The sequence below is a fragment of the Zootoca vivipara genome, chromosome 2 (genome assembly GCF_965207765.1).
Source record: "Zootoca vivipara chromosome 2, rZooViv2.hap1.1, whole genome shotgun sequence".
NCBI classification, from domain to species: Eukaryota; Metazoa; Chordata; class Lepidosauria; order Squamata; family Lacertidae; genus Zootoca; species Zootoca vivipara.
The window spans coordinates 19,983,666-20,004,455 of record NC_142584.1 but is presented as its reverse complement, the minus strand read 5'-3'; the positions used below and the strand labels follow the sequence as shown (position 1 = coordinate 20,004,455).

The 20,790-nt window shown below is 39.9% G+C and overlaps 1 protein-coding gene across 13 annotated transcripts in view; it reads left to right on the top strand.

Annotated features, from left to right (window-relative positions):
* Positions 1–20,790, top strand: part of BPTF (bromodomain PHD finger transcription factor) — a 69,501-nt gene that overhangs the window by 28,575 nt on the left and 20,136 nt on the right. For 5 of the 13 annotated variants that reach the window (XM_035103991.3, XM_035103996.3, XM_088662973.1 and 2 more), the window contains exons 10-20: positions 866–995; positions 1,814–1,949; positions 3,594–3,845; positions 4,172–6,506; positions 10,759–10,883; positions 12,045–12,173; positions 12,282–12,432; positions 13,879–14,002; positions 16,222–16,474; positions 17,322–17,483; positions 19,429–19,580. In XM_035103991.3, coding sequence (XP_034959882.3) covers positions 866–995; positions 1,814–1,949; positions 3,594–3,845; positions 4,172–6,506; positions 10,759–10,883; positions 12,045–12,173; positions 12,282–12,432; positions 13,879–14,002; positions 16,222–16,474; positions 17,322–17,483; positions 19,429–19,580 — 3,949 coding nt within the window. The remainder of the gene's footprint in view (positions 1–865; positions 996–1,813; positions 1,950–3,593; positions 3,846–4,171; positions 6,507–10,758; positions 10,884–12,044; positions 12,174–12,281; positions 12,433–13,878; positions 14,003–16,221; positions 16,475–17,321; positions 17,484–19,428; positions 19,581–20,790) is intronic. The other 8 variants (XM_035103998.3, XM_035103997.3, XM_088662976.1 and 5 more) reach the window with 3 other exon arrangements.

The window sequence follows — 20,790 nt, the reverse complement described above, 5'->3', positions numbered from 1 at the left end:
CCCTCCTCCCTTTCTGCCCGCTCTCTCTCCCCTCTTCCCTTCCTTTCCCCTTGGCACGGGACCCGCTGAAGTGCCGACAAAGCTCCCGGCAGCGCTGCGCAGAGCGCCCCGAGCCGCAGCAGGAGTGGGTGAGGGTAACGGAAGTCGGAAGTGGTGTGTCTGCCGCGCGCCTTTCCTCTATGGTCTCTACGGGTGCCGCGGAGGAACCTCCTGGTGGAATTGCGCTCGCCCCTGGCTTTGCATGGAGCACTGCCGAGCGGGCGAAGCCTGGGACGCCCCGGGAGGGAGCAGGAGGCGGCGGCGCCTGCGGCGGAAACAGGAACGGGACGGCGGAGAGGCCGAGAGCCACGGTGCTCCTCCTGCGGCTCAGGGCGCTCTGCGCAGCGCTGCCGGGAGCTTTGTCGGCGCTTCAGCGGGTCCCGCTGGCTCGGGGCTCCATGCGGCGCACGCTGCTGGGCGCTTTGTCGGTGCTTGAGCAGCAGCAGCAACTTACCGGTTAGTAAAAGAAATAAAATAAGACACCCCCCGAAAATAAGCCATAGGCTTATTTTCTTGAGTAAAAATAAATATAAGACATGTCTTAAAATGTGAGAAACACGGTACTGTACTGGAGAATTTAACATCATTATAAAAAACTTGGTCAGGCACACTGAAAATTAATGGGCACAGTTTTTGCAATATGTTCGCCACCTGGAAGCTGACTCATGTCAGTTAATCTCAGCAATGAAAAACTACTTTGAAAGTTCAACAACAGTGTACTTTAAATGCTCTTGACTCAACTGCATTCGCTGTTTGTACAGCGGCGTGCAGCTGTTTGTGTATCTGTAGTATAACTGGCCCAAAAGAATGTGTATCTTGTGATTAGGTTGCGCAGAATGACAGCTATTGAAAGAGAAGAAAAGGAAAAAGTGAAAAAGAAGGAAAGAAAACAAGAAGAAGAAGAAACAATGCAGCAAGCAACATGGGTGAAATACACATTTCCTATCAAACATCAGGTAATGTTTCTGCATAGTCATCTTAAGTAAATATTTTTAGCAGATTTCTGTTCTTCCTTTATTAAATTTAGAAGGCTGTATACCTTTACCTTCTTTATGGGATGGGGTTTGTTTTTTAAAACATGGTTAGTAGTAGGATCAATGAAAAGAGAGAACTTGAGATTGACTTGTGTCTTGCCCATTGTTTAATTGGATAATAATCCATGATGGATTGTAATCTTACTCAGCTGATAGAAGAGAGACTTCACCAAACATCTTTGATACTGTATGTGCATAGGATGGGATTTATATATCCCAGTTCCAAGGGTAAAAGAAATTTGAGACAGGTCAAGATCCCATGTACTCCATCTATTCAATGAAGGTGATTTCCTTTTCCTTCTAGCCCCATGACAAAAAGGCCTAAAAACAAAATATAGTAGCATTTATCTATTAAGAGTTATCCATAACAATCACTAAGAAGTCTATGTGGAACCCTTTTATAAGCCCTTCTAAAAAAAAAGTCCTGAGTAGCTGCATAGATGCATCACTAGTATTCTTTGTGTGGAAATCAGGGTTCTAGGAACCCAACTGGCCATGGCAAATCTGCATCCCTAAAATGTTGTTGCTTTTCTGTGTGCATTACTGTTTGGAGCAGGGGGAATTGTTCTAGTAGTATGTTCAGTCCTTTTTCATGCATGTATGTTGCAGATTTGCATTGTAGTCAAAGTTTAAGCAGTTTCCTGCAGCATTTGTTGAAAAGCCATCTTCTATTTTTGTAATTGTATATAAGCTTTTAAAGTAAATTTCTTATTTTAAAATGTATCTATAATGCTTTACAGGTTTGGAAACAAAAAGGAGAAGAATATAGAGTAACAGGGTATGGCGGATGGATCTGGATTAGTAAAACGCATGTTCATAGATTTGTACCTAGATTACCAGGAAATACCAATGTCAATTACAGGAAATTACTACCAGGTGAGTGTTAAATAGCTTTGCTTTGAAATAAATTTTACTGTTAGTTACTGCATCATAAACAGGCCTTCTCAGCACTATAGTCAAACCTCAGTTCTCGAACAGCTCCGTTTTTGAATGTTTCGTCTCCCGAATGCCGAAAACCCGGAAATAAACCTGAACAACCAATGCTACTTCCGTTTGAGTGTAAGAAGCTCTTGCAATTGGTTGCTCTTGCAACCAATTGGAAGCTGTGCCTCAGTTGTCGAACGTTTCAGAAGCCGAAATTGGTGGATTCCATCCGAGAACCAAGATTTGATTGTGTTTGTTTTTAAAACAGTGCTGTAATCATATTAACAAGCACCTCAGAAGACCCAGGAAACCACTATATTACACTAATGTTCTGTTCCTATTGAACGTGAAATACTGGGAATTTTATCTGCTGTTTGTCCATACAAATGCTGTAGTTTTGTTCTTTTTAAGGCTTCTGCCAGGTGACTGTCGATGGAGGGAAGGCCCAGTGGAGCTGGTTTTTCAGCAGAGACAACTATGGTTTTCCCTATACCTCTTGGAAGGTTGGAGCATCCTCTGTTAGGGAAAATAAATGGCTATTCCCTGCCCTCCACCCTACCCCCAGCAGGAGTCTCTATTGCAAGAGTTTTCCAAACTCTGTCGTGACACATTAGTGTGTTATCTGCAGTGTGTAGGTGTGTCACGCCAATGCTCCTCATGCTCCTCCTGGAAAAGGGTTAGTTTAACCTCCAGTTTGCTAATAAAACTGAATTACAGTGTTGCGCAATGATAAATCTCTAAAAAGTGTGTCACCAGCTTGGAAAGCTCTGCTCTACTGGATCTCATTATTTGCCCTTTCATATTGCAAAATATCAAGCCTGGATCCAACTCATAGGTTTTAATACAAATCTCTAAATTGATTGAGTAATTATTGAATAATAATTTCTCTTCATCTTTCAGTGCAGCTTAGTTCGATTTATTGTGTTTAGCGAACAGCCATTACACACATAACAACAACAACAACAACAAGAATACTGCTAATAATAATGGTTTACATTACTACTCCCTGACCTTTACAGGATAAATCATTTCCCATTACCCCTTTAAGTTTTATTACACAAATTTGTAATCCAAACAAGAAATTTGGATGATCATCTTTATTTTACACTAATTAAAATTAAGCAGTTCATGAGGAGACAAGTGTTTCTAGTAAGTAATAAAATAAAAAATGAGTTCAATTTTCTTCTTCTGCATTGGTGTTACTTATATAGGAAGAACTGCCTAGTTTTACTTAGATAGGAAAAATCTAGTAAAAACAGAAGAGGTGGTTTGCACTTTTGCCGTTCAGGTACACAGTGTTTAACTTCCGTTTAAGGAAGAAGCATTTCAGAAATAACAGATGGGATACTCAAATGCATTCACATATTGCTTCATTCTAAGTTTTGAGTAGTGTTTGTAAGAATTTTGCCTTTTTAATTACAGTTACCGGTATATTTCTGAATTCAAAATGCTATGTTTAGGTGCAAGAATCAATGCATATGAATACTTTTGTTACACACCGTAACTTAATGCTCTCCTTAATGGATGCACCCTGAGAGTTTGAAAAGGTGGCATAGAAATCTTTCTAAATAAATATACGTGTCCTTTTTTAATCAGCAAAAAGTGAAACTGCTACCATCCCAGAAAAACAGCGTGAACTGGATAAAAGGAAAAATCCAGCAAAAGTGAAGGTCGAACATGGTTCTTCAAAAGAAAAGATAAAATACTTCCGTGAGCCACAAAAGAAGGACCCAAAAGAAATTGAAAATTCCGAGACCATAAAGAGAGCTCAAACCAAGGAAGAAAATGAACTGCATGAAGAAAAATCTGAAATCAAACATTTTGAAAAATTAGATCATGCAAAAGAAGGTATTAAGCATTTAAGGTATATGGGTGGGTGGGAGGGTGGGTGAGTATTTAGGTTAACGTGGATTAATTCTGTTTAGCAGAATATATGCGTGCTTATGTAAATCTGAGAACAATCGGGGGGGGTTAAAAAAATCTGAAACTCTGGATGTCAAACACTAAAGTCCCATTGACACATTCACCTGCACACATCTGGAAGCCACTTCCCGTTGATGTGATCACACACAGTTGTGATGTGTATGAATGGAACCATGTGGGTTAGGCGAAACAGGTCAGAAAGACCCAGTAATTACCAAAATGTCTCACTGAATTTAAATTGTTCTTCACAGAGAAGAAAGAAATTGGTGAGGGTGATAAAGACATCAAGGAAGAATCTATGGAGGTTGATGAAGTGAAAGTGGATACCTCCACAAAATATGAGGAAGCCCCAATCAATGTGGATTTAATCAATGTTAGCAAGAGTTTCCACTTAAGGACATTTTACAAAAGGAAAGTAAAATCATCAAAACTAGATGGACTGCTTGAAAGGCGAGTAAAACAGTTTACACTGGAGGAAAAGCAGCGACTAGAAAGAATAAAGCTCAAATCTGGTTCTAACTCTTCGGGTTGTAAATTGTCAGGGGATGAGAAGCAAGTAGATTTGACATCCCAAAGCAGAATTGATACTTCAGATACAAATCAAACAGAAGATCCTGTTAAAGACCGCTTATCACCTAGCAATCGCCACTTTACCAAAACCAGTGAATCAGTCCAATCTTTGCCTTGCTTGAATAGGCTTTTAGAGGGAGAAGCAGATGCAACTTCAGTTCAGTGTCCAGATACTCAAAGTTTGAAAGCAAAGGATACTAATGAAAGTGTTTCTGAATCCATGGATACAGATAACCCCCAAGTGCAGAGTAAGGAGAAAAGCACTGACCGTTCGATAACAGAAGACTCTAAACCAATAGAAAACAAAGACACAACAACATGTGGTATCTTAGAGGACAATGCAAAACGTTTGGAGCAAGCAAATACTGAGTCACCGTGCGGAAATGTTATTCGGCCAATGGTAACTGAAAGCAGCTGTGAAGGAGACACTTCATCTTCAACTGAGATAGGAAATGAAGCGTTAACATCTGAAAAACATGACTGTGATTCTGCAGAAGCTCGTAGGTTAGAAAATCATCCCAGCATGTTATCTCTGCAAGCAAAAGAGAGTCTTGTGAAAAACAGTGCAAATGCATCTGAACCCAAAATTGCATTAAATCCAAAGCAGACTCTCGGGGGCCTAAAATCACTGCATACTGAGTTAATTTCAGAAAAAGCATTTGAAGCCCAAATTCCTGACGTGATTGGAGAAAATATTATTGATGAGGTGGTGAAGACTACAATCACTGAAACAAATGGTGAAAAGCAAGACCAGGAGAAGTGTGTCCCACCGAGTTCTATAAACAAGTGTTTTGATCAGATTAAGAGTATTGCTGACAAAAATAATAATAAAAACGGGGAATTGAATACACAAACGGAAAAGGGGAAATCAGCAGCATTTCAGATTAATGGAAAAGACACTGATTTTAAAGTATTACCTAATGAAGAGTGCTTAAAGAGAGAGACACTTGCACAAACTGAGAGCGGCGTTGACTCGAAAATCAATAATATTAGCAAAAGCAACCCTCTGGTCAAATCATTTTCTTCTAATGAATCTCTAAAACCATTTATGAATGGTGATATTGCAGTGGAAGATGCAAATGATAATTTGGTCAGTAAGCTGGGTGTACAGAGTTCTGTGGGTGGTGATTCTAGAGAGAATGATTTGCCTCAAGATAATATGTCTCAGTCTAATCAAAATACTGGAAGAAAGCAGTGTTCTCCTGAAAGGTCTAGTCTTGTCGATGACACATCCATCACATCTCTCCATTCCTCCAGTGAAAACAATATATATAATGAAACTGAAAGCATGGAGATTGAACCACCTTGTGTTACGAAAACTGCTCCATCACCTGTAATTTCCTGTGAGGAATCTAGCTTGAGTAATGATTTTGCTGATCAGAATGGATTATCGATAAGCAACAAAATCGAAAGGGTCAACGGAGAAAGTGTAGTAAAAGCCGTTGTTACGGAAGTGACCACCACGTCAACTGTTTCTACAGAATCCAAAACCACTTATAAAGTATCGGGATTGTCAGCCATCAAGGAAGATAGAGAAAGTGGGGTATCATCCATGGAAAACTGTTCTGTATCCACTGTAACAACAACCACAACCACGACGACCACTGTAAGAAAACTTACCGCTCCCACTACAGATAGCAATACTGATGTCATTTCTGTAAAGGAGCATAGCAAAACTGTGGTAACAGCAACAGTGACTGATTCCTTGACTACTGCAGCGGGAATCTTGGTGACTTCTATGACAGTCAGCAAGGAATATTCCACAAGGGACAAAGTGAAGCTCATGAAATTTTCAAGGCCGAAAAAAACTCGTTCTGGAACAGCCTTGCCATCTTACCGGAAGTTTGTTACCAAAAGCAGTAAAAAGAGCATATTTGTTTTGCCCAATGACGACTTGAAGAAGCTAGCAAGAAGAGGAGGGATCAGAGAGGTTCCCTGTTTCAACTATACTGCGAAGCCTGCTTTGGATATTTGGCCATATCCATCCCCGAGACCAACGTTTGGTATCACTTGGAGGTACGGTGTTAACAGCTCTTAAAAATCATTTGGGTGGGAGAACATGTCTTCATAAAAATGGTAGGCGTGTTATAATTCAGCATGAAAATTTGGCACTTCAGGTGTTATCCCTTTTAAATACTAACCCAACATTTTTTTGGGGGGGGGTCCTCCATATTTGAGGATATTTGGTTTTTTTAAAGATAATTTTTATTAAATTTCCAAATTATCAACAGCAAACAAAAACAACAAATAACAACTACAACAACAAACACAAAACATAAATTTTTGCATTTTATCTTCTGTTTATCTATTTTAGTTCATTTTGCTCTGCCGAGCTTTGACTTCCCTCCCTCCCATCATTCGGTTTTCTTTCCCGCTCCTATCTTGCAGTTTCTTTTAGTCCTACTATTTAAAACCAATTTGTAGGATTTATTTCAATCCTGCAAGTGTCTTTAAACTTCTACAGTTCTTCTTCATGTAGTCCACAAATTTACTCCATTCCTTTTGGAACTTTGTCTGTCCCTAGTTTCGGATCCCACAGGTCAACTTCGCTAACTCAGCATAGTCAGTCATCTTTGTCTGCCACTCCTCAATAGTTGGTAACTCCTGTATTTTCCATTTTTGGGCTAATAAAGTCCTAGACGCGGTTGTAGCATACATAAATAATTTTTGATCTCCTTTTGCAATCTCCTCTCCTATTAATCCTCAGGTTTTTTGGGAAAGGTATACTTAAAGATCTTTTTCAGTTCATTATATATCATTTCCCAAAATCTTTTTACTTTTTCGCATGTCCACCACATATGATAAAATTCACCATCTTTATCCTTACATTTCCAGCATGATTTACTGCTCATTCTATACATCTTAGCTAGTTTTACTGGTGTTAAATACCATCTATACATCATCTTCATTACATTCTCTTTCAAAGCGGTACATGCAGTAAATTTCAATGTTTGATTCCACAATTTCAAACACACATCATATTCAATATTGTACCCAAAGTCTTTTGCCCATTTTATCATCACCTCTTTTGTCATTTCAACCATTCTAACAATAGATTATACATTTTCGATAACAATTTCACTCTGCCTTCCAACAGTTCTATTTGAAATTTGGACCTTTTATCTTGAAAACTTGTTTTTTTTATCATTAGATAAAACATCGTTAACTTGGTGGTATTGCAGCCATCCAGTCAGAACCTCTTTTATCTCTTCATATGGTTTCAGTTTCCAACCCTTATCTGATTTCATCAAAATCTCCTCATAGGTGGCCCTCCTCCCCTCCATATTTATTTTTTTAACAGTCCACACCTCCACCAGCGAAATCCACCATGGGGTCTTTATCTCTAACAGCATTTTATTTCTTTCCCAAACCTCATATAATGATTTTCTTACCACATGGTTTGTAAAACCTTTGTGAACTCTTGTTTTGTCATACCAAAGGTAAGCATGCCAACCAAATCTGTTGTCGTAACCTTCTTAAATCTAACAAGTCTGTGTTTTCCGGTGTTACCCATTCTTTTAACCAACAGAGACAGGACACTTTATAGTATATCTTCAAATCTGGCATGGAGAATCCACCTCTTTCTTTCCTGTCAACCAATATTTAAAATTTTATTCTTGGTTTTTCCCCCTGCCAGACAAATCTAGACAAAATTTTCTGCCATTCTTTGAATTGTCCTGTCCCTTTAATTATAGGAATTGTTTGAAATAAGAATAACATCTTGGGCAACACATTCATCTTAATCGCAGCTATTCTTCCAAGGAACGACAACTTCATTCTGTTCCACGTTTCCAAATCTTTCTTTATCTCTTTCCACACTGGTTCATAATTATCATTAAACAGATTAATATTATATGCTGTCATCCATATTCCTAAATATTGCAAATTTTTGCCACCACAATTCCATGCTTTTGTTGTATTGCTTCTTTTTCTTCCTGCTTCATATTCTTAACCACTATTTTTGTTTTTTGTTTATTTAGTTTGAATCCTGCCAACTGTCCAAATTTCTCAATTTCTTCTAAGGCTTCTGCAACACTCTCACTGGGATTTTCCAAAGTTAAAACCAAATCATCCGCAAAGGCCTTCAATTTAAATTCTTTTGCACCCACTTTAATACCTTTAACCGCTGAAACTTCTCTTAGTCTATTCAATAATACCTCCAGGACCTTGATGAATAATAATGGTGACAGTGGACAACCCTGCCTAGTACCTTTTGTAATCTCAAAAAATTCTGTCAATGCATTATATACAATCAATTTCGCTTTTTGCTCAGAATATATCACTTCTATTCCATTCAAGAAAGATCCTCCTACTCCCATCAGTTCCAGGTTTTTCTTCATAAACTGCCAAGAAATGTTGTCAAAAGCTTTTTCTGCATCTATAAACATTAACACTGCAGGCTTGTCAATCCTGGTCTCCAGATATTCTATTACAGGCATGGCCAACAGGTCAATCGCGATCTACCGGTAGATCCCCAGGACGTTTCTGGTAGATCGCAGGTAGATTGTGGGTTCCTTAGTGATCGCCAGCCTAAAAGAAAAGAAAGAGCTCTCTCCCTAAAAAAAAGAAACACCTCAAGAACTCTTGTCTCTCCCCCACAAAAAAGCTCAATAACCGTGAGCAATTGCAGGGAGAGCTCCTTCCCTCTTCCCGATACTGAGCTTACCAGTATGTGTGTGACTGTGTTAGTGCATTGCACAGAATGGCTGGATTGCTCCCTGTCCCTCTTGCCTGCCTAGAGCTCCCCAGCTCCTCCTCCCTCATGCCGGCAGAGAGGGAGGGGTGTGTGTGAGTTTGCGTGCATGGGAGGAAAGCGGGAGCCGCGACTCACAAGGATTTCCCCCCTGTCCCTGTCTCTTTGAGCCACTGGGAGCCAGCTAGCGAGAGAGAGAGAGAGAAGGGGTGGGTGGGTGGCTGCCCCTAGCTGAGGGGGTGGGGGAGAAAGAGATTTAATGTCTAAACCACTGAGCTTCTCGGGCCGGTTCAAATCTGCATGACAGAGTGAGCTCCCATTGGTTTGCCCCAGCTTCTGCCAACCTAGCAGTTTGAAAGCACACCAGTGCAAGCAGATAAATAGGCACCACTGCAGCGGAAAGGTGAACGGCATTTCCGTGTGCTCTGGTTTCCGTCACAGTGCCCTGTTGTGCCAGAAGCGGTTTAGTAACAGCCACATAACCCGGAAAGCTGTCTGCGGACAAACACCAGCTCCTTCAGCCTGAAAGGCACGATGAGCACCACACCCCATAGTCACCTTTGACTGCTTAACTATCCAGGGGTCCTTTACCTTTACCTTTATTATTACCTTATTACCTTTATTAAATGGGCTTTTGTTTAGCAACCCTCATTTTGTCAGTATTTAGTGATGGGATTTTCAAAAAGAATAACTATGGTTCATATCCTAGCAATATGCCACTGGCCTAGTCTGGAGCTTGACTATACCTTGGTGATTTCCAGAAAGGCAGTTGTTGTTTTTAATTAACTAATTAACTAACTAACTAATATTAGAAATATCAAGGCACCCACAATTACTCAGCTTGCTTTACTTGAGTAAGATTTTTTTAATAGCAAACCCTTGCTTTCATGTACAGTTTTTTCAGTTGGTTAAGAGTACTTGAAACAAGTATCTAGTAGTTTATCATACTTCGTTTGAAATTGCCAGCTAGTGTTCTCTACACATTTTATATGTTACCTTCTCTATAGTATCGATGTGGGTGTAGGAAAACATTTGGGTAAGATCCAGTGGTATCCATCTGCCAACAATTATTATTATTATTATTATTATTATTATTATTATTATTATTTAGTTCTATATTTTGCAGCATATCTATGCTGCTTGACTGTAATAAAACCTCAAAGCAGTTAAATGCATTTCTGTTTGGTGCAATGGGACTTTCCCTACTCCCCTCACATGGGGCCCCCAAGTTGGGGTGTTGGGAGGGACTACAGCAAAGTCTGATTGCATGATGTTGGATGTCACCCAGTACCTACATCTTTGTAGGAAAAAGTCAGCTGTTATGTGGACCTCTGTTCCAGAAATATTTTGGACCTATTTGGTTCATTCTAAAAATGAGCAAGATCCAATATATGATAGCACGGGCCTGTATAATGAGTACCACAGATTTTTGTAATTTATATGAAAATACACTCCACTTTTAGCTGTAAAAAAAGAAGCTTTGCCTTATCTCGTGAGAGCTATGGCATTTAGACCAGGTGCTTTGTGAAATTAGAAGTTATTTATATGACTTCCTTTATGATTATTTTTTTCTAGATACCGACTGCAAACTGTAAAATCTTTGGCAGGGGTTAGCCTTATGTTAAGGTTACTCTGGGCATGTCTGAAATGGGATGACATGGCTGCTAAACCCCCACCTGGTGGAGGAACTACACGTACAGGTAGATATTCTAGGAATACTTAAGTTTGCTAATTTATAAAAACATTGCTGGTTAAATATTATTTCAGAACTTGTAATACACATTAAGAACTTGAGTCTTTTGAAGCAAAAGGATTTATTTATTTATTTTCCTGAGAAGGTTTATCATGATAACCTCTGTCATATTTACTAGACCCTTCTCAGTCTGGTTCCCAGTTTGGTACTGAAACTTCCTTCCTCCTAAGCAATATTCATCAGGAGATTTGGGGAGGGTGACGTCTGGCTATGTTGATTATCCCCTTGGAATCATTTGGGATGAGAACTGGAGTCATTGTATTTCACTGGTTCCATTCCTTCCTGGCAATATTCCCTTCCAACTCTACAATTTCATGATTCTGTGATTCCACATGGTGTGGGTGTCTTTAAGTGGAACAGGGAATGTAAGGCATATTCAGCCCAGATTCAGGTGTAACATTCCCAGTCAACCAAACTATGGGTTGTATCCAGTGAAGTCATCCTGTTAGTGCAAAGACTTCAACCTATGCAACAATACTTCCTCTCTCTGTGCCCCCCCTTGCTCTGAAGGGTTGGAGGAAACACCAAACTGATTTTGGGGGGCGGTAGAAAATGTTGCATTGTGCAGGTGGAAGTCCTTGCACTGTCAGGACAACATCATTGGATACATTGGACACAAGCTCAAATGCTCCTTCTATCTGTACCTGACTACAGAGGAGACTTCATGCTTTATTAAACCACAGTTACTTTGAGGTCTAAACCAGGAAACTGTGTTTTAGTATTCTCTACATCAAATATCAAAATGTGGTTTGCAGTCCTGATTTACAAAGAGCCTTAAACCAGCTACCTGTGTCAGACATCATGGAGACACTGTAGTTTAGCAAACTGGGAAGCTTTCTCTTTCTAATTGTAGAATAATTAATGGAAATTTTCTCCATAACACTGGCTTGACTTTTTATATTTATTGTCTTGTAATTATGTTTTGAGCTGCAGTACATCAGGCCATTAAAAACCAATACTAAGTTTTAACTGAAAATAAATCTGGACTGTTTTTTAACAAAACACCAATATTTCAACCATGATATTTGAGAATAAGTTGTTCCAGAATTTGTGGAGAGACATTTCTTACTAGACTTGCAATTGAAACTTTTGAAATGAATGTTTGTAGACACATCGGAAACGGAAATAACAACAACTGAAATAATCAAGCGAAGAGATGTTGGACCATATGGAATTCGATCGGAATACTGTGTACGGAAAATTATTTGTCCGATTGGTGTTCCAGAGGCCCCCAAAGGTAAGCATGAATATAAAATACCCAAGTTACTTATAGAGGAGTATGTGAATTTAGGGAGACGCTATCAGATACTTAAACTGAATATTAATTTGCCTTCTGTTCTTGCAGAAACTCCTACGCCTCAGAGGAAAGGGCTTCGATCAAGTGCATTGCGACCCAAAAGGCCAGAAACTCCAAAACAAACAGGCCCTGTTATAATTGAAACCTGGGTAGCAGAGGAGGAATTAGAACTATGGGAAATAAAAGCATTTTCTGAAAGGTAAACTAACAGCTTAAAATTAAGCTCTTTGACTTGCTTTTTGAACGTATTTAGATGTGTAAATACGCCATTGGGTGTAGATTTAATATCTGAAATAACCAGTTTAAAGCTGCAAAATAATTTTGAACTATGTGTACAGCCTAGTAAGTAGAAACTAAAGAAGTACACTTTACACTATCAAATAGATATACCTTCCATTGACATGCCCTGCTGTCAGTTAATGGAAAACAGGGGGAAACTAGAGACATGAAGCCAAATATTTGGTTGCTTAATTGCAATCAATATGTGAATTTGAACACTAAGGGTGGTATCCATTGTTGAGCAAGCGGAAGACCGCTCCCCCTCCATGACCTTCTACCCCAAAAGCCTCTCCAGGAGATTGGGAGAACCTGACATTTTGGGTGATGCAGTGTGGGCAGAGGAAAAGGGAGAAATGTGCTGCGGAAACTTGCCTTCTGCTTGTGCAACATCGGATACAACTCTCAACACTTTAAACTGTGCAGTCCTCTTTTTGTTCCCCAGCCCTTAGTTTCTCTAGCTGTTTTGCATACTGGTTCCTACTCATTCCCTCCCTGGTCTCTGTATTCCTTCCGCTTTTACCCCTGCTTTCGTCAGCTTCATGACATCTCTGTCCAGTTTCAATATTTTTCGCTTTCTACATAGTCCGTACATGTACTTTCTGATATCTCTTTACACTCAAGTTTTTAAACTTCAACCTTTCTTGTCTCATTATGGCAGCAGTGCTGTGTGTCCTGTGTGTTTTTCCTGGTTTCTGTTGCAACTTAGGTTCCACTTTACTTCACATCAGGCCTCATTATTAACATTTATCCCTGCCAGCCACCCGGTGCATGCTCAGTATATTCCATCTGGGCTCCCCCCTACCCTGGCTGGTGCGCGCGCGCACACACACACACACACACACACACACACACTCTTTTTGGACTATGCCCCCAGCCCTTTGCCTTTTTTGCTTATCCACACAGTTCTAACTATGTCTCCTTTCAGATTTAAGCTCAGTCAGTTCTCACTGAAGCTCCCTGGGATGCTCCACAGGAGAAAGAGGAGGGAGGCGATTTTTGCCAATTCAGGAGTCCCTCTAGAAAAAATGTGGGAAGTGGTGCTGGTGGCTACAGGGAAAGGGGGAAATAAAATGAAAACCACCCTGTTCTCCCCTTCAGTGCAAGCCTTTGCTGATTGTCAGACTCTTCTGCAAACAGAAGTACAACTCTGGATCCAACCCATAGAGTTTCTCTTGTAAAAGTGCACAAACTGTGAGAATGTTCATGGGAGCTGCATGTCATTAAACTTGACAGAAGGTGACAGCCAGATTTAAGAAAGTTCACACATAATCAAGCCTATCACGTAAAAAGGGCTGTTGGTATAAAATGCATGTTTTGTAGTAATTTGCAATGCCCAGTACTGATTTTCTGTTCATCTCTTTGACAGAGTGGAGAAGGAAAAGGCACAAGCAGTTGAGCAACAGGCTAAGGTTAGTGAACAGAAGAAGGCTGAGGAATTCAAGGCCCAAATGGAGGCTCAACTAAAACAACAGCGATTGGCTGCCCAGCAGGTGGGGTAGCTCTTGGTAGTCCCGCCTGTTGAAGTTTGCATTGCTTGCATTTGTGCATCCAAAAATAAACATGGAAGTGACTCTTTCTTACATAGAATTGTTCAAATATTTTCATTTGAGTAAATATTTCCATATCCCTATCGGAAAAACTACATTGCGATATTAAAATTAATAATTTGATGTGCTCTTAATATTACACATACAGTGGGAATTTGACTCTCTCCTTCAGGGTTGTGTTTCAGTCTTACAAAAGTGTTAGCGTAGATGTTGCTAAGATACCTAAATAACCTAGATCTCATGGAAGTAAGGTTTGACATCCTGCCAAATATAGAATCAGAGACGCTTCCATGTTGGAATGAAAACTAAATTATTAATTTGTATAAATCAGTATTTTAAAAAGTGGATACACCTTCAATCTCTTAATTCTGACGCATGCATGCATCATAAAATCTGTAACTTTTCCTGTTTGCCCAGTAAAGAATGGTGTCACCACTGCAAAGTTCTTTCAGTACTTATTCTTCTTTTTAAACATCTCATTCATTATTTATTTTTTGAAAAACTTATGTCTATCTTTCTCAACAAAATGTCCACTCAGGGTAACTAATTATGAATTAAGATGCAACCCTATTTATTTTGCTTGCTTGCTTGCTTTATATATTTTAGTACCAGTACATTTGACTTTAAAAACAAAAGACGTTATAATAAAAACTAAACCCACATTAATACAAAAATAAGACAAATGACAAAGGGTAGCACCCTCTGAGGAAAGTCAACTAAAAAATGTCCACCAAATAATAGTTTCTTCAGTGACTGCTTAAAATTTCTTAATGACAAGTATAAGATCATATTCCAAAGCCATTCTTTCTGTTTTAGATAGCTGATACAATGCCGCTCCAGTTAAAAAGGGAAAAAAACCAACCAATTCCCCTTTTCTCTAAAAGTGTGCTATTTTTATAGCAAATCGTTGTGCATATGAGGGGCATGTAACAAAATAGAAATCCAACCAAGCACTGTAGTAAATACAGCTATTCAGACTGTTAAAGGTAAAGGTAAAGGGACCCCTGACCATTAGGTCCAGTCGTGACCGACTCTGGGGTTGTGCGCTCATCTCGCATTATTGGCCGAGGGAGCCGGCGTACAGCTTCCAGATCATGTGGCCAGCATGACAAAGGCGCTTCTGGCAAACCAGAGCAGCACATGGAAACGCCGTTTACCTTCCCGTTGTAGCGGTTCCTATTTATCTACTTGCATTTTGACGTGCTTTCGAACTGCTAGGTTGGCAGGAGCTGGGACCAAGCAACGGGAGCTCACCCCGTCACAGGGATTGGAACCGCCAACCTTCTGATCAGCAAGCCCTAGGCTCAGTGGTTTAACCACAGCGCCACCTGGGTCCCTTATTCAGACTGTTAAACACCACTTAATAATGAGAATGAAGATATTTCTTTAAGATTTTAAGTCCTCTTTAAATTGATCTTCCTTAAATTGATTTGGTTAATGTTTAGTTATGAACCTCCTTTTTGTACATTATTAAACATTATATAATGTAATCAGAAAAGGCTATTTACTCGAAGTTATGTTTTGAAAGCATTGCTTTATATGGGTGGGTTTTCTGTTAATATAACCTGCCCTTCCCTCCCCCACCCACCCAAAAAAATTAAACACAAACCATGTACAACATGGGGGGTTCTGCCAACCCAACCCAACCCCAATTTTGAGGGCGCACGATTTCTTACATGAAATCCTAAATCAGATCAGTATTATTACCACCTACAGGTTACAAATGACAAGAGGGGAACACCCCCTAGCGGTTGTAGCAAGAGGAGAGATTCAAAGCGAAGGCATCCTGCTTTGTAGCTCTGTCTCGTAGCTGCTACGGTATGCCAGATCCGATCTATTCAGACTTTCCGTGGATAATAAAGCTTGGCACTTGTGAACACTTGCTCTTTGGAAGCCTTCCTATTGCTAGCTCTCTGCAAATACGGTGGCGTCTCACTTTTGAAAATTCTCGCATTTGAAATTACTTTCACACAAAGCACGTTGTACGGACATATGCCTACTTGCAAGTCCGGCTGTGTTTAGCATGACTTGCTTTCCAGTGAGCATTTGTAAGATTACAGCAGCCTTAGTGTGCTTTTTTAACATAGGGTGAGAGGGCTGATATTGTACAGCGGACTAGTGGTAGCTTTTCTTCATTTTATCCCTCTATTTAATTCCTTTAGAAGCGACTGGAGCAACAGAAGCAGTTGCCTGCCGTGTGTGGTGCCGCTACAGCTACGACTACCAGCGGTACGGCCACCACCATCTCCACTCCTCAGAAAGTCATGGTTGGCCCACTGCCACGCTCTATTCCCAGTGGAACCAAAGTGGTGCTTGCTACTAAAGTGGGATCTCCAGCTACAGTAACATTCCAGCAGAACAAGAACTTTCACCAGACTTTTGCTACCTGGGTTAAACAAGGCCAGTCTTCATCAGGTAAATGAGTGAGTTAGTTTTAAAAAAAATGACGGAGAATCTTCACCCTTTAAAAACAAAAAACATAAAACCAAAATTTTACTTGTACCATTTGAGGTGGTTCATATGCCCAGGCATCTATTAGCCATGATCTCCAATGGGATAGGGGACTGCCGATAAGCTTGCAGTATTTAAACCTAATTGATGCTCTCTTCAGCTACATCCTTGAACTGGGAAGAAAGACTTTTTTTCTGTTAAAAGCTGTAGCTGTGGGTTAACACATTTGTCAATATGGGGTATGGGGTGTGCTTTGTAAGGGCATAAACTGGTTTAGGCCAAGGCTCATTCATCGAGCCTAGTACTCATGTCTCCTCAAGAGAACAGTCACATTTCCCAGGGAAACTCAAAGCAATGCATGGTGGTGATGGGGAAAGCTTACTCCTATATTCTGATACTCAAAAAGGTATGTTGCCTCTGTCATAAAGGTTTGAAATAGCTATCATGGCTAACAGCAGTTTATAGATTTAATTCATGTAAGGATGTCACCATTCCTTGTGGTAATGAATTGAGTTGCATGAAGCAGCCCTTCTGTTTCATCTGTCCTGAAAATTTTCACTAGACGAACTGAAGTACCCGTAAAGAGGGGGCTTGTTTTTTTAAAGAAGCATTTATTTATCCACTGTTGCAACCATTCAAGATTTTATAAACTTCATAAGAAAGTGCCAGCTCTTAGGACCTTTCCTTGTAAAGAGACATTATTTAGAGCACACAGCATTTTAAAGGCAACCATGCCAATGCTGCGATGATACTTGCTGTTGGTGGCCTGTCTCAAGAAAACAGAAACTGACCGCCATTCCTGTTTTGTTAGCCACAAGCACAACTGCTACATCAGCAACAACTATTTCCAGCAGTGGTCAGACTTTCCAGATTGCAAGCAGCCCAGTGACTATGGCAGGCAAAGTGATAACAAAGCTGCCTCTACCAGCAAATAGCAAGATAGTTGCTGTTAACGTCCCAGCTACTCAAGGAGGTAGGAGAACGCCGTTGCAGTTTGAACTCTTTCTTTCTTGCTCATTCCATTTATGAATCGCTTTTTCATAAAACATCACAAAGCGATTCAACAATGAAAACATCAAAACATGCATGCAAATGCAAACTGGAATATAAAAATAAATAAATAAATACCCGCTTAAAAGACTTGTTAGAAAAAGGAGGAATTCAGCAGGGGCCAAAAAGACAATAGAGACAGTGCCTGTCTGGTATGTAATGCAAGAGGGTTCCAAAGGCATATTTTCCTAGGAAAATTGAGTGATAACATATTTTTTGAAAAACAATTTCTAGCTTTTTAAAGTTTCTCCAGTGGGAATTTGTTCCTGTTTGAAATTATCTATCTTTGATATCCCTTTGCTGACCTACATAATGTTCCACATTATCAGCTTTTGAAGACTTTAGTGGAAAAAACCCTACTTTCTGGCTTAATAGAAGGGCTGCATATACCTTTCATTATGTTGGGAAATGGTTATATTAGAGAGTTCCCAGGCTTTTACTTTTATTACCGTTGACCATGGAAAGGCTTTGCTGGTTGAGTACACTGTGTTGCAGCAGTTCCACTCCTACTTTCAGGACTATCTTTGACGGCATGCTAGTTAACATCAATACGAAACTAAACAGAGGTGTTAGCTGGGGATTTGGAGCACAGTGTGCCAGATATGCAGTTGACACCCAGGTAGCCAGAAAGCTCACTTGCTTACTCTTTCTCTCTCCCCCCCCAAAAAAAAAATCCATCTGAATTGGGAGAAGCTGTGAAAGTGGTGGACCAGTACCTGGAGACATGATTGGCTAAATGAGGGCTAACCAACTGAACCTGATAAGATGGAGGTGCTATGGGAAGTTGGTTCCCAAGTTCAGACATTTGGAAGGCAGACAGTTCTGGGTGATATAGCACCCTGAAGGGACAGGTTCTTCTCAGTTCTAAGATAACACTCGAAGCACAGGTAGCTTCAGTGGCCAATCCAACCAAATACTGCACTATACATGTGTGCTAGTGAGCTCAATTCAAATTGTTGTACTGGTGTACAAAGCCCTAAAAGGCTTTAGACCCAATTACTGACAGTTTTGCACAAGTAATGCCTTGTGCTTTCATATCTGCAGGGGAGGCCCTGCTTGTGGTCCCATCAGCTGGAATATGTGGGTTGGTTGCATGATATAGGAGATATAGGATCTTTTCTGCATTGAGGCTCCCTTTGTAGCATTCTGTCCCCAAGGGAGCTCAGTCCTGTCCCCGCCCCCCCTCTACAGTTTCAGACACCAATTAAAGACTGTGTTTGATTTTTGTCTTTGCTATCTGGAGAGATACAGATGTAACATGTAGACTTTCTTTATACTGGTTAAGCGATTAAGAGAGAACCATGGGATCATGCACTGCCTTTCCCCTCCACCGAGTAAATTTCTTTCTTCTGTCTTAACCATGATAAAGGAATACATTTAGCAAGGAATCTGGTTAGCCAAAATACCATTTCTCTGTAGGGAAGATACAAAGATGTCTGTGCCAGATTAGAATTGATATGCGTGATCCTTTGTGCCATTCCCAATTTCTCAGTTGAAGAAGGAGCTGTCATTATGCTCGCAGGTTATCTAAAAGATGTGTCTGTTAAATCATTTTTAAACCCAAACTAAGACCTGCTCTTCTGCTTTAACTCCCTTGTAAACTTTCAAAATTTAGAACTATTCTCAGCGACTAAGATTGCTTATTTTCTTTAGCGATGTACAACTTTGAGGCATAGTGTGATTCTTATTTAAGTGAATATGTGTCAATGCTCCCTGCTGCACCCCAGTACAAACCCTCCTGAATATGGGTTCATTCTTTAGAGACCTGTATAAATATTCTGCAGAGTGAGTCACATCACCTAAAACAAGAGGGTGTTAATCTTTTACTTAGTAATGTTTTTAAATTGATGAATACTTTTCCTGAATAGGTGTAGTTCAAGTGCAGCAGAAAGTGTTGGGAATCATTCCATCAACTACTGGATCAAACCAACAAACATTTACTTCATTCCAGCCGAGGACAGCAACTGTAACTATTAGGCCAAATAACACAGGGACTGTGTGTACAACGAGTGCTTCACAAGTAAGATTATTATTATTATTATTTAAGATGAATGATCTTGTAGTTTTGTAATAAAGTTGCTATTGGACTCCATTTGAGATGGCGTTTAATCTAGAAACTATTTACAGTGCCTGAACTCGGACCTAAAAATCTGAAATCTAAACATTGGGTTTCATACAATTGTTGATTTTCTTAGGAGACACTCATTGGCCCAGTTTGCGCATAACACTAAGCCAGCATCCTGTACCAAAGCTTGCATCCGCTGCACTTTTCTACTCCTCCAGCACTACCTGGGGCTAAGCCATGGTTGCTGTAGGAACCTGCATGTTTCTGCTAAGTCATGGCCTGGCTGAGCATAATGCAGGAACTAGAACATTGTCTACTTTTGTCACTTATCCCTCAGTAGATCTTTACTATGGGAACTTGCTTTAAATCAGCTGGCTTCTGGACCAGTTCAGGTCTCCTTGCTACCCATGTTTGAAGAATGCCCCAAGGGAATTTTTTTCTTTTATGGGTCCTCTTGTGTGTTCTCTCTCTGTCTGTCTGTCTGTCATTTCTTCCAGTTTTTTCTTATACATATGTGATTTCATTTTTCATAGCGCTGGAGTTTTATTATTGTTGCAAATGGCCAGGTTGCACTACAGTGGTACCTCAGGTTAAGAACTTAATTCGTTCTGGAGGTCCGTTCTTAACCTGAAACTGTCCTTAACCTGAGGTACCACTTTAGCTAATGTGCCTCCTGCTGCCGCCACGCCGCTGCCGCTGCACAATTTCTGTTCTCATCCTGAAGCAAAGTTCTTAACCTGAGGTACTATTTCTGGGTCAGCAGAGTCTGTAACCTGAAGCATCTGTAACCCGAGGTACTACTGTACATAAATAAAACTTTATGAAAAGAAATATGAATGGAGATGTTTGAAGAGCGGTGGATTAACCAGAGAAAAAGTAATGCAGTTCGCACTTTAAAAAGGCTTTTGAAAAGTGTTTTGGATTAAAAAAAAGCTTAGGGGAAAAAACAAAGTAAAAATATAATGTTATATTGCTATATATTGTTACATTTTACATTGGGGAATGTTTTGCTTTTTTCAACCTTTTGCTTACCTTTTTTAAAAATGGTTTTAAGGTGTTTTGTTTTGTTTTCCATATACTAGTCACAATATGTATAGAAATAAGTTTTGCCTTTTCTGCCATTTACCCTTAGTGCAAGAAAAAGTTGACTGTTTTCCTTGTAACT